The sequence below is a fragment of the Charadrius vociferus genome, unplaced genomic scaffold (assembly GCF_000708025.1).
Source record: "Charadrius vociferus isolate BGI_N301 unplaced genomic scaffold, ASM70802v2 scaffold32, whole genome shotgun sequence".
In the NCBI taxonomy this organism is placed as follows: Eukaryota; Metazoa; Chordata; class Aves; order Charadriiformes; family Charadriidae; genus Charadrius; species Charadrius vociferus.
In genome coordinates, this window is record NW_009647856.1 from 10,725,927 (window position 1) to 10,738,534 (window position 12,608).

At 46.1% G+C, this 12,608-nt stretch overlaps 1 protein-coding gene across 1 annotated transcript in view; it reads right to left on the minus strand.

Moving 5' to 3' along the window:
• The window catches only part of PLXNA4 (plexin A4), a 443,814-nt gene that overhangs the window by 63,763 nt on the left and 367,443 nt on the right, over positions 1 to 12,608 (minus strand). Inside the window, exons 12-13 of the mRNA XM_009882970.1 lie at positions 5,952 to 6,103; positions 5,195 to 5,312 (exon numbers count right to left, since the gene is read on the minus strand). Of these exons, the coding sequence (XP_009881272.1) occupies positions 5,195 to 5,312; positions 5,952 to 6,103 (270 nt within the window). The remainder of the gene's footprint in view (positions 1 to 5,194; positions 5,313 to 5,951; positions 6,104 to 12,608) is intronic.

Below are 12,608 nucleotides of genomic sequence, written 5' to 3' on the forward strand. Positions count from 1 at the left end.
CATGACCCCGAATCTTTCTCTTTTTCTTATCAGATTTGGATGCTGAGACAGTCTAATACTGCACCGCTACAGCACAGCGGTGCTTATGTTGAGATGTACTCTGAAATAATACAGCCACAAAAGGAGCACTGTCCAGATGAACCCCTTTTTCCTTTTTCTGCTAATTTCCTGAGCTGCTTTTCCAAACATAACACAGTGCTGTGTTAATACATCAAAAAGGGGCACAATTCCTTTAGGGGCTCCAAATCTCAAACCTCTTTTTCTTTTTCTCCTGCTCTCCCTTCTTCCCAAAATCAAGATAAAATACTTGCACTCTGAAGGCACAGATCACCCTGTTACCACAATGCAGTGAGGAGACATCCATTTTCAGAGAGAAATTTGGAGTTACAGTTTATTCTTTCATTTGCATTTTAATAGAAAAACTTTCCACTCAGTCCCAAGTGAAAAGCTCCTATATGCATTTAAATGAAGATTATTTTTTTTCCCCTCTCTTTAAGAATGATGACACAAATGCTTGAAGCTCTCCTCAGCTCCTCTGAACAAGCAGGTACATCACGCAGTCACCTTATTGAGCTGTAGGGACCATTAATCCCTGTTTATAAAACCACCTGACACACACCATGGTTCCCTCTTTCACACACACAGAGCCCTCTCTGTCCCTGTCCCCCTCTTGCTAACCATTTTGAAAAACAGCGGCAAGGTTTCCACTTTGCTTTTGTTCAAAATGAAGCTGCCGAGTGGAGAAGGAGCTGAACATGAAAATCAGACATACAGCTCTGTAGAAAAATCTATTGTCAGAGCTGGACACCTCTTGTGTTTAAACTTGACTGGTTTTGACGTGATACTTAGGAAATGGTTTTGCCTCAAGAAGTCCCTCACCTATTAATTGCTGAAGGTTGGAAGAATATATAAGAAGAAAGAAGAAATTAAGAAACAAGAAATGCACTGTTTCTTATGATTTTTTCAGGGGAATGTTCTCTAACAGCTATTATTGGGATAAAATCATCAAGAAGACTATGTAGATACAAAAGGTGCACTTCGGTATGTACTGCTCCTCTATTTTTAGGTTACTGCTTCATGATGTGATGGCAACTCCTCTTTAATCCCTTATTGATGACCACCCACACTGGTACAAATTACTGCTGACCATGATGGCTACTGCTGGGAGGTGACTTCCCACCTGGGAGAAAATGCATTGAGAATGGCCAACTCTTTTGTAGGCACATACCCTACAATAGAGCACTGCAATAGTAGCTGCCTTACAAACCAGAAAGGGACATTTGAGTTAAAGCCCCAAAGCCCTTGTCCCACTTCTCCATGGGTAGATAAACTGCCCATGCCCTTTTAAGGATCTTCGCAGACCAGAACTACACCAGCAATACTCCTTGGCAAAGCGTTGCCGTGTCTCATGCCCGTCTTACAAAAGGGTTTGTGGCTAAACTTTCACCGTTGCGATAAACCATTAATTATTCACAGTGGCCTTCATAAATATTGCACAGCATGTTTGCAGTGAAGCTTAGCCTCTAGACTGTTTACCATTTCCTTGCTGGTGAAAGGTGATGGAAAATGCAAGGGGGTCTAGTGGATCTGTAATTGGCTGAAGTGGACAGTGACTGGGAAGTCTTCTGCACCTTTCTAGGGGTTTGCCTCATTTCCTCTGCTCCACAACCCTTTGCTTTCCTCCACTACATCCTCCACACAGCTGCCGTCAGAGCTGTGTCTAAACCGACCTCATGGTGCACGTCAAGACCTCGGTTCCCACTTCATTCCTCTCGGGGACAAGGGCAGAGGAAGACGTGACTCAGACACAGCTTGTGCACCTGGGTTTCCTTTCTATAGGTTCAACAGTAGTAGCAGGAGGGGAAAGATGGAAGGGAGACCTGTTGCAAATGCTTTCCTGGGACAAGGATTTTAGGAGCAGACCCAGAAGAGATGCAGTTAGAGTAGTCCACATCACCTGCACTGAGCTGTAGTATTCTCATACAAAGTCAGAAAAAAGGCAAACTCGCTTCAGCATCTGAATTGAAAAGTGAAGGGAATATTTTTTGATTGAAAGACCATGGCAATAATCATAGCAATGAAATGAACGACTTAAAAAACCTCCAATTCATTTAGATCATCACAAATTTCATTTCAGCCTGCAACCAAATGCTTTGTTTCCCTTTTGGCTTATTGAACTCTCTAATGCAATTTGCATTTTTGATCACAGATGAGCTTAAAACAAACTAACAGCATTTTGAATTTAAAAGTTCTGATTAGAAATGTGGAGAAGAACTTTTCTAGCATCTCTAAACTAAGTTATGTCTTTTCAAAAACACTGAAATTAAACAATGTTGAGTTCAAATTTTCTAGCATCTCTAAGTTATGTCTTTTCAAAACCACTGAAATTAAACAATGTTGAGTTCAAAATATCATCTCTTCCAATTCATGCAGGAGAGGGGAAGGCTGAACCCATTGGCCAAATTTGACCTTGTTTTGCTTCAAACCTTTTGAAAAGCAATTTTCCAGAGGATTTACTATGCGTCAGAAAGCGACATTTATCTCCTATGCGATGCCCTTCCTTAAGTGTTCAAACATCTCCCTTCCCTTAAAGCTGCCACCCACTGTTGCAGGATGCCAAGGCATGTCGTGACGCCTGCAATAACATCTCTACCCTCCTGGCAGAAGCGTCAGAGGAAGCCGAGCCGTGCCAACAAACACAGCTCCGGTTATGAAAGCAATGGACACGGGAGAGGGCATATGATGGGCAGGCTGGAGAGCGTCTGTATTTTTTTCTGTCTAACACAAAGGTATTCAGCAGAGAAAACCCTGTTGACTTCACACTCCTGCACGGCTGCGGTAGCTGGCAGCCGGAAAGTCAGCAAGCAAAGGGAAAAACTGTCACAGACGGACACGGATGATCAAAATCGGACAGTAATTCCAAGAGTAGCAAAGGTGAAACGCTGAAGTGTAATGTCCTGGAAAAAGCCCTTCTGTCTGCCTAGCGGGGGTTATCTCTCAAGGTGTTTCTTTGCCCCCACCGCTGTAGCACCTGAGTGACATCAGAAAATACAGAGAATAGAGAATTTCTGTAGCTCAAGGGGGAAATCTAAGATATTTGCTTTCATTACCAGTTCCCTTTACCATAAAAAAAAAATGCTCGGGCATGTGAATAATTTCAGAAAAGACCCATTCCCTTGCAGGAGTTGAGAGCTTTTGATGGGGAAAAAGAGACCCTCTCATCTCAGTCCTGCACAGATCTGCACAGATCAAGGCCAGGCAATGCTTGCATGTCCCCAGCACGGGGTCTTAGAGGAATAAGCAGGTCTCTTGGACAAGGAGTGTCGGCAGAAAGGGAGAGAACGGAGCAAAAACCCAAGCCAAGTGTGCAACGTGCGTTGGGCTCTGCACAACTCTTCCTTGGCAAAGTGATGGTACTCAGGCTGAACTTGCACCAGTAGTAGTGCAGAATCAGGCCCAGAGCTCCTCTGACTGATTTGCAAGCTGGTGTCCCAGACAGACCGTGTAGCAAGCCAATTTGCCCGCCCCGGCAGTCTCTCTGAAAAGAGAAGTGCGGCTGCTCGCTGAGTGCCATGAGCACACACTGCTGACTCCAGATTCCAATCGGAAATCCCTTTCCTCTTCTTCTTTGGACATATCTAACATTTGGGGCTGGAGACGCAGGGAACTCCCTGCTTCAGGGGTACTGCCTGCTGCAGGGAAGTGAGTGGAAGTTGTGTACGTGATCCCACCACTCACCATCCCTAGGGACTTTTGACTTCATCCCCAATTTCCTCATGGAGTCTTCTCTCCAAACCACCTACCCTTCTCACTGTCAGACACACGATGAGCAGCGGCAGAAGGAAGCTATGTAAAACAAACCAGGGTGTTGCTATTTATGCCATCCAATCCCATGGAGAGCTGTGCACTCAGAGGAACATCTTGGACTTGTCTCTCCTGTATCTGAGGCTTGAGAAAGACCCGGGCTGAGCTGAGGGTAATGACCCAAGAGCTGCTGGGCTGTGCCAACCACAGTTCTGAGAGTGTCCTGAGCCCATCCCTCCAAGTACAAGCACTGGGATGAGATCCCACCCTTACTCATGTGTGCGGGCATCACCCTTAAAAGTTAACTGAAGTTCAAGTTTGCTTGAACCATGGAGCATCCAAAACAGTTGCCTACTTACACTGCACCCCAGTCATACTATACAGCTCACCTGCAGCCTGGCTGGTGAACCAGTCCCTACTGATCTAGTGCTACTCATCCTGGACCCCCAGAAGACCACCTAAAGCAAACACCTCTTGAATGCTACATCTTGCAGAAGCACCTGTCACTGCTATGGTGACTGCCTGTGGCCCAGTAAATGGGAATTTTTGTCCTTGCTAGCAGAAGGCCATGGACTTCGCACTGACACACTGCAGGGTTTCAGGACATCTCTGTGCTTGCCATGCCCTGAGCTGGCTGTCCCTCTGATCACAAGTGTCCCGCATGACCGAGGGCTCGTGCCCGACCTGCCTGAGCTCAGCGCTGGGGACACCCCACATGGACAAGGGCTGCCGCCCTGGGCAGGCACTGCCCAGCAAACACCAGCCCTTCGTGTGCCCGGGCTGGGCGCTGGGCAGCTCTGCCACTGGTGCTGGGCACCAGGGAGAAGGGAGCAGGCGGTGGGGAGAGGGGGGATAAAGATACCCCTGGGGGGACTCAAGAGCAAGGAGGAAGAAACCCCATCATGAACATCATACTCTTCCTGCTGCAGACTTCAGAGTGGTACTAACTAGTGGCAACCCCAGTGTTTCTGCTGTAGGACACTGGTGTCTTCAGCTGTAGGGCTTGGAATGATGCCAGTAGGGTGAGCATCACACCCAGGAAAAGTAAGATACCAGGACAGGTTTTTTTTTTCTTTTTCTCTTTTCTTTCCTGTATAGCATTTTTAACTATTAATGAGGATTTTCTGTGCTAATTTGGACCATGGCTGTATGTAGCTGAAACTGGACTAATAATTTGGACTATTATTAGCTTGTTAAAACATTAATTAGGCAAGCTATTTTTGCTCATAACAAGATTTTGAAAGGAAATGGAAGGAACAAATTGGTGTGCTCAGAACAGCAGTGAAAGAACTCAGAGGCTGAATATGGTCAAGGACAATGGATAGGTGCATCAAAGGGAACAGGACCCAAGGACCTTCAGGGACAAGGAGAACTTCTCACGGGAGCTTACCATAAAGTAGTAGAGCTGTGAAGACCTGGCCATGAACTCTGGTTTGCACTCAGCCACGCAGATTTCCACGAATCCGGCATGCTGGCTGGGCTTGGCCTCCCCCATCTCACAGACTATCCTGTAGAGAAAATACAAAACAGAAGCAAGGTTTGAGGGATCATTTGGTGGTCTGGGTAAGATGGAATTGGAGAAAACAGCCCACACTGCTGGGAAATGGACTGTAGACTTAGCCCATCCTCTTTTTTCCAATCCAGGATCCAAATTGTGGACTAAGATATTCTTTAAGGAGTGGTGGCTTTTGGCTGTTGGAGCTAATGCTCAGCTGGCGTAAATCAGCACAGCTTCACTTCAATATACAGACAAGTTCTGGGCTGAGGTCTGACCCCAGGGGTCCCTCTGTCCTCCAGCCTTGCATGGTGGACAGCTTTGAAGCTGTAAGGCTTAATGATTGCTCCCGCAGGGGATAAGCTGCTTCTTGGGATGGCTGTCCCACAAAATGGAATTGAAGACCCTTCTGGTGGTTGTTATGTGAAAGATGAAAGATAACTTTAGGGTATATGCCATGAGGATTACCTAAATATGCAACACAAATACAGTAATAAATGGATTATTAGCTCCTGAGCTGTAAGTGAGGAATGGCATCTTCCATTCTTCACTTCCAAGGTTGGGTGGAATGGCCTCCTTAGAAGACCTTAAAGGTAGCAATGGCTGTTATTAGGTGTGCTGTGGCCCACTGTCTGCCACACACCCAACTTACTGCTCTGCTGGGATGTACCCTTCCACCAGCGGTTTGCATTCCACTCCAGCCACTTTGACGTGAGATGCAATATCTCTGAACTCCAGCCCCAGGTTCTCCCCGCGGATGGTCACTTTGGTCCCTCCTTCACGAGGGCCCGTCACTGGATTGATCTGCAGAAACAAGCCAACAAAAAGGAGAATAATCAAACCACCTATGTAAAGATATCAGCACCCTCTCAGGTGAAAGAAGAGGCATATCAGGTCTCTTTGTGACCACTATATACACTCATAATTATGAATGCTGAACAACTGAGGGAACAAGGCTACTACACTTCATTATACATCACTAGGACCAACCCCTTGCAGATATATATCACACACGTCCCAACCTCAGAGTATCCAAAATTCCCCCCGAGATCTCTTTTACTCTTTTTTGACTACTTGCAAAACATCCAGACATGAGTAGGAGACGTTTTCTAGGTAGGAGCAGGAGTTTCTTGTGGCGTAGCTGAGCTCTGTACTTTATAGACATAAGCCATGGAAAAGCAGGAGTGGGACATGGTGGAAAGAAATGGGAGACAGAACAAGAAAAGGACACAAGTGGCTTCAGCCAGTCACTTTAAATCCTAAATTCCCAGCCCAAAGCACGTGGAGCTTTTGGTCTGTTCTGGAGGTAGATATTTTTCATGCATCACAAACTCAGCTGAAAATGTCCATCTGAAAAAAAAGCCAATACACAGCAGAACAACGTGTCAGATTAGGTACGGAGCAGGTGAATGGTGACTGAGACAGCAGCAGCCATTGCTGTGAGTCAACACATATTTATGAAAAAGCTCCAGCTGCCCTCACGGGAGAGCTGGGGCCAGAGGAAAGGTAGATATGGGAGCATGGATGGCTTATTTGTGGGTTGGAGAAACCCCTGAACCCCAGCTTGAAATGAATGGATATCCCAACAGTGCTTGTGGCTGCTGGCATGATGGTTTCATCCCAGTCTGGACCATCACCAGATCCTAGGAGGGATAAGATCTCTGTGTCTTGCTCAGCAGCGGCTGTGTTGGGCAGCAGAGCCACAGCACCACCCGGACACCAGAGCTCACCTTTCCCTCCCATTGCAGAGCCTCACCCTCTGCCCAGAGATGTCCATCTGCAATATTTCTGGCCCATGTGAATGGGGTGTGTATGCAGGAAAGCACTCCACATTGCGTCCATCACCCTTGTTCAGAGCCAGGTAGAAATTAGCATTGGAGTAGTCTCCTCAACATTGAAACAATGTGGAAATCACAGGGCTGGCCCTTAATTATCTCTGTTCTGCCCTTCCAATTATTCCCTGTGCCCAAATGCAGTGCCATACGACTGACTAGTTGAAAGGGGCTTCAAACGTTGCTTTCAAAGGGTATTCCCTGCTGCCCGTTCAGGATGCCATGGTTGCCATCTGCCAGCGTTGGCAAGGCTCTCTCCACAGTGAGGAAGGGGGAATTCCCTGTCTGAGGTCTGTACCCGCCGGCCGACGGCTCTGCCAACAGGGAATCTAGGGCTGGCAGCTAGAACCTTGCATAGCAGTTGGACTGGCAGGGAAAGTCAAGGCACTGGCACGAGCAGGGATGCTCTTGACTGCTTCCCAGCACTGAGTCTGGCACCAGGCTTAGCCTAATTTCCACCCAGAGGCCAATTTTTAGAAGGTCCATCTTTAATAAATGGTGAGAGACGCTGGCACCTCTAGGGGATATTTTATTTTACAATATTAAATTTTAGGTGCCATGAACCACCTCCTGAATGAGTGTGTCTGCTCTGACTCTACAGGGAACCTAGAAAAGTTAATAATTTAATAGCACAGATGATCACAGAGAAGTGCTTGGACCTGTAGGGTTGCGTAGCGTAGACACAACTTCTGCAGCACAACACCCCTGCAATGGCCTGGTCTCAGCTCTAAATACCACTTGAGCCAACAAAAACAGAACGGTGGCAAGCTTATTGCTACTCCAAAAGTCAACAAGATAGTTAAGTCCTAAAAGAAAATAGCACAACATTCATAAATCTGACAGGTGAAATGATTATTTGGGTTGGCTGGAGATTTGACCTTTGGATGGGCTGTGGTGATGAGATTGATAGACAAGTAGAAAATGGATAAAAAGAGAGAGAAAGAGAGAGGCATATGTGGTTATTTTCCAGGAAATGAAGAAAGTATCTTAAAAAATCAGAATGAAAATGGAATTTCTGTTCCAGGAGAAACTAATACGGATTCTCAGTTGGGGGCTCAACACAGAAAACGTGAATTATTTTCCAAAAATGGAAATTCCAAAATATTTTTATTCTGAACGATTAATAAATGTCTATTCAAGAAAAGTTTTCTGCTTGAAATACTTATTTTGCTGACGTCAGTTAATCCTCTCCTGATAAAACACTTTATATGACTGACGCTGGAAGGCTAGAATATATCACCGTACCAAATGCAACCTAATAAGTACTCAAAATGAAAACAGAAATATAAGCTAAAATTGCCAGATTTTATTTTATTTCCTTATGTATTAGACACACTTTGTAAGAGAATTGCTTTCCCCACAGAATATTTTGGTTCTACCTTTTGGTATTAAATTTATCAAATGGTATTCACTTGTTCTAGTAAGTTAGGTGTCTAGTAAGGCAGGTCTGTGATTAATTAGGGGTCACCTATGCTTGAAAGAGCTTGCTAACATGGGCAGTACATCTCATAGCAGGTCAAAATATTTTTTTTTTCTTTTCTTGGATGACTAATGTCATTACCCTGCATAAAAGAAGGTGTAGTGGTGAAAGGAACATTTTGCTAGAAAGGTTCTTTTCTTTAGAACTAGGGGTGAGTTTGAGACAAAAGTTTCACTGCAGAAGTCACAAAAAACTAGGTGGAAGCTTTATCATCCGCCTTCCATCTCTGTCTAAAGCATGAGATTTTTAAAAATTCGTGTTGTGACTCAAAAAGCATCAACAGGAAACTTCATGGAGTGAAGCTGGCACAGCAGCTCTGAACCCCTCCCTGTGCCATCTTTTCATTTGTAAAGGCCAGCTTCAAAACCCACTTATTTCGTTAAAACAGAAGGGCCTGGGATTCTCCCAGGAGCACGTGGGAGGGTTTTTAACCCCAACTCATTGCACTCCCGTAGATGCATACAAGAAGAAGGTGCTACCACGCTGTTTTCACAGCAACAGAGAAGGAGCCTGTTTCTATCACAGGTGCGAAAATGTGGAACAAGACCTGTCAGTTTTGGAGAGGGAAATGCAGGCAGGGAAACAAAAGCTGCCAGGAATCCTTAGCTTTCTCTTGAAGACCCAAAGCTGCGACACTGCATCACAATTTATGCCCTCCACTCATATGGATCAACTGTTGTCATCTACTTAGACTTGTGCAAAGCATTTGACGCCGTCCCACATGATATCCTGGTCTCTAAACTGAAGAGACATGGATTCAACAAATGGACCACTCATTGGATAAAGAACTGGCTGGATGGTCTCACTCAAAGGGTTGCAGTCAACAGCTCGATGTCCAAGTGGAGAGAAGTGACGAGTGGCGTTCCTCAGGGATTGGTACTGGGACCTGTACTGTTCAACATCTTTGACACAGACATGGACAGTGGGGTTGAGTGCACCCTCAGCAAGTTTGCCGATGCAAGTTTACCAAGCTGTTTGGCGAGGTAGACACACTGGAGGGGAGGGATGCCATCCAGAGGGACCTGGACAGGCTGGAGAGGTGGGCCCGTGCCAACATCATGAAGTTCAGCAAGGCCAAGTTCAAGGTCCTACATCTGGGTCGGGGCAATCCCAAGCACAAATACAGGCTTGGTGGGGAATGGCTGGAGAGCAGCCCTGAGGAGAAGGACCTGGGTGTGCTGATTGACAAGAAGCTCAACATGAGCCAGCGATGTGCAATCACAGCCCAGAAGGCCAACCGTATTCTGGGCTGCATCAGAAGTGTGGCCAGCAGGGCAAGGGAGGGGATTCTGCCCCTCTGCTCCACTCTGGTGAGACTCCACCTGGAGTACTGCATCCAGCTCTGGAGTCCCCAACATAAGAAGGACATGGACCTGCTGGAGCATGTCCAGAGGAGAGCCACAAGGATGACCTGAGGGCTGGAGCACCTCTCCTATGAGGAGAGGCTGAGAGAGTTGGGGCTGTTCAGCCTGGAGAAGAGAAGGCGCCAGGGAGATCTTATTGTGACCTTCCAGTATCTAAAGGGGGCCTACAGGAGATCTGGGGAAGGACTTTTTACTAGGGCATGTAGTGATAGGATGAGGGCGAATGGCTATAAACTGGAAGAGGGCAGGTTTAGACTAAACATTAGGAAGAAATTTTTTACTTTGAGGGTTGTAAGGCACTGGAACAGGTTGCCCAGAGAGGTTGTTGAGGCCCCATCCGTGGAGGCGTTCAAGGCCAGGCTGGAGGTGGCCTTGGGCAACCTGGTCTGGTGGGAGGTGTCCCTGCCCATGGCAGGGAGGTTGGAACTCGATGATCTTCAAGGTCCTTTCCAACCTAAACCATTCTACGATTCTATATCAAACTAATGCTACAACTTCTCACTCCTAAAGGAAGTTCTGTGGCTCAGCGAGTCTTTAAGTCCTTTAATTTCACTGAGTGGCACTATAAATGCAGGAGCTAGTAAGTAAGTGCAGGTCATGGGAAGCTCTGTGCTGGGTGCGTGTGTGTGCACGCCTGTGCAAGCGTGAGTACACGTGTTGCTTCTCCTCCTTCACCAGCTCAGATGCTGCCCTGGCTCCTCGCCAGATGCTCTTACCAACCACTCCAGACCTACCATTAGCTGCAATATATATCCAGTCACTTGAGATTACTTCCATGCTAATGGCCCAGAAAAAATTCTTTCCAAGAGCTACTTATGATTGCACCAGGCAGTTGGAATATTTCATGAGTGAATATTGCAATGATCTGTTTGAGCTTTGGGAGCTGTTGGAGGAAATGCCAGCAGAATTAGAAGTACGTCCCTTCTGGAGCTGTAGGGTGGAGAGTGAGTGCTTTGCACTTCATAAAGAGACTGTAGATGCAGGGTTGGGGTCAAAGCATGGCAGAGAAATGTGGATGGACCTTCAGAACATCATACTACTACATGGTCAAGTCCATGCATTTTGGACTTCTGCTTTAGTTGGTCACCTGTCAGCTTCCCAATACCAAATTCTGTGAATCTGTGCAAAATTTCTGAATCCTTCCCAAGGTCTGAGAATCTGAAAAGATTAAAAAAAAGTTTTCCCCAGCTCCCAATAATTTTCAATGCCTTAGAGCTGAACTTTCAGGTGTAGCTGCTCATTCTATGGGTCTGGGTTTGGTTTCACAGCTTCAGGTGGTTCAGGTAAGCTGTGAATTACCAGCCCCAGATTAATCCAGGTGTGGTGGAGACCTTTACCTTGGAAACATCAGAATCAGCCTGGCACTCCAGCAATCCAAATGTGTGAGTACTTTGGGGGTTGATGAATAACAGGAATATGGTTTGAAACACAGAAAGAGGGGTTCTTTTCAGTGGCATCTGAGAAAAAACATATTCTACCCAGCCTTTGCTTTCTCAAAACTGTCATGAGTGGACATTGGTTTAGGGCTTGTTCATAACACCCACACTTTTTGATTCTTAACCATATACAATTAAAAAAGCCTTTCTTGCTTTCTAGGAAAAAAAAAACCCACCTAATTATTCATATTAAACCACAACCGTGGAGGCTGGATTTTCCTCCTTTGCATTTCCCTTTATCTTCTGTGTCTCATTTTCCTCCTTACTTTGCTCATTTGCAAAATAAGGCCCTAGCCACCCTGAAAGGCTACTCATGTTAACTAAGGTATGGGGGAATAAGAAATGCTTAAGGCAAGAGGCAGTTGGTAAGGATGAAGCCCTCATTTTCAAGGCTTAGAACTGTCTGCAGGGCTGCCTGCCCTGTGACCCTGAAAATGGTGCACGTCATTATGGCAAAGGCGTCCCAAGACAGCAGACAAAAATCACTTTAGACTAGAGGTCTGATTTTCCTCCCTTGCCTTCTTTCCCTTCCGCTGCTCCCTCTCTCTATGATTTTTCTATTCCCTTATCTCCCCTTTGGACCTTTGCCCCAGCTCTTCCTCTGGCCCAGTCAACATGTTCAATAGGAAACTTTCTAAATAACATCTTGATGCTTCAGGTCCTTCCCCCTAGCCTTGCCCTCATTCTCTCTCTCTCACTTAATGCGACAGTTCCAAGCTTCACTTAGTCCAGGCTTGATCCTGTCTTCTCTTTCAACCTTCAAAGGGGGAAAACTGACAACTGTGCAGGACTTTGTGTGTTCTACAGGGACTTCTTTCACTATGCAAAGGCAGTCAGGCAAACAGAAGAGTGTAACTTTGGTGGAGTCTTGTTTGTTTCAGGACATTGACTTTGTCCATGTCGTGCTGCCAGGAAGCATGAACTACAACCTGCCCTCTTCCTTGACCTCCTGTCAGCAAAGCTCAAAACACTCTGGGATCACTCAACATCTCCTTTTCAAAAAGGCTGGTTTCAAGAGACAGTTAGGCTTGTTTGATTACCTTAACACTGTCCATTTCAGATGCCCCAGAGCATCTTGTCTCACCTTCAGCTGCTCCTAAAGGCTTCACATCACATCTGCCAGACCTGTGTGAGCAGGTCAGATGCTCTGGGGTTCCTCAGATTGCACTAGCAGACTGTGTTCGTGCAACTGATTCA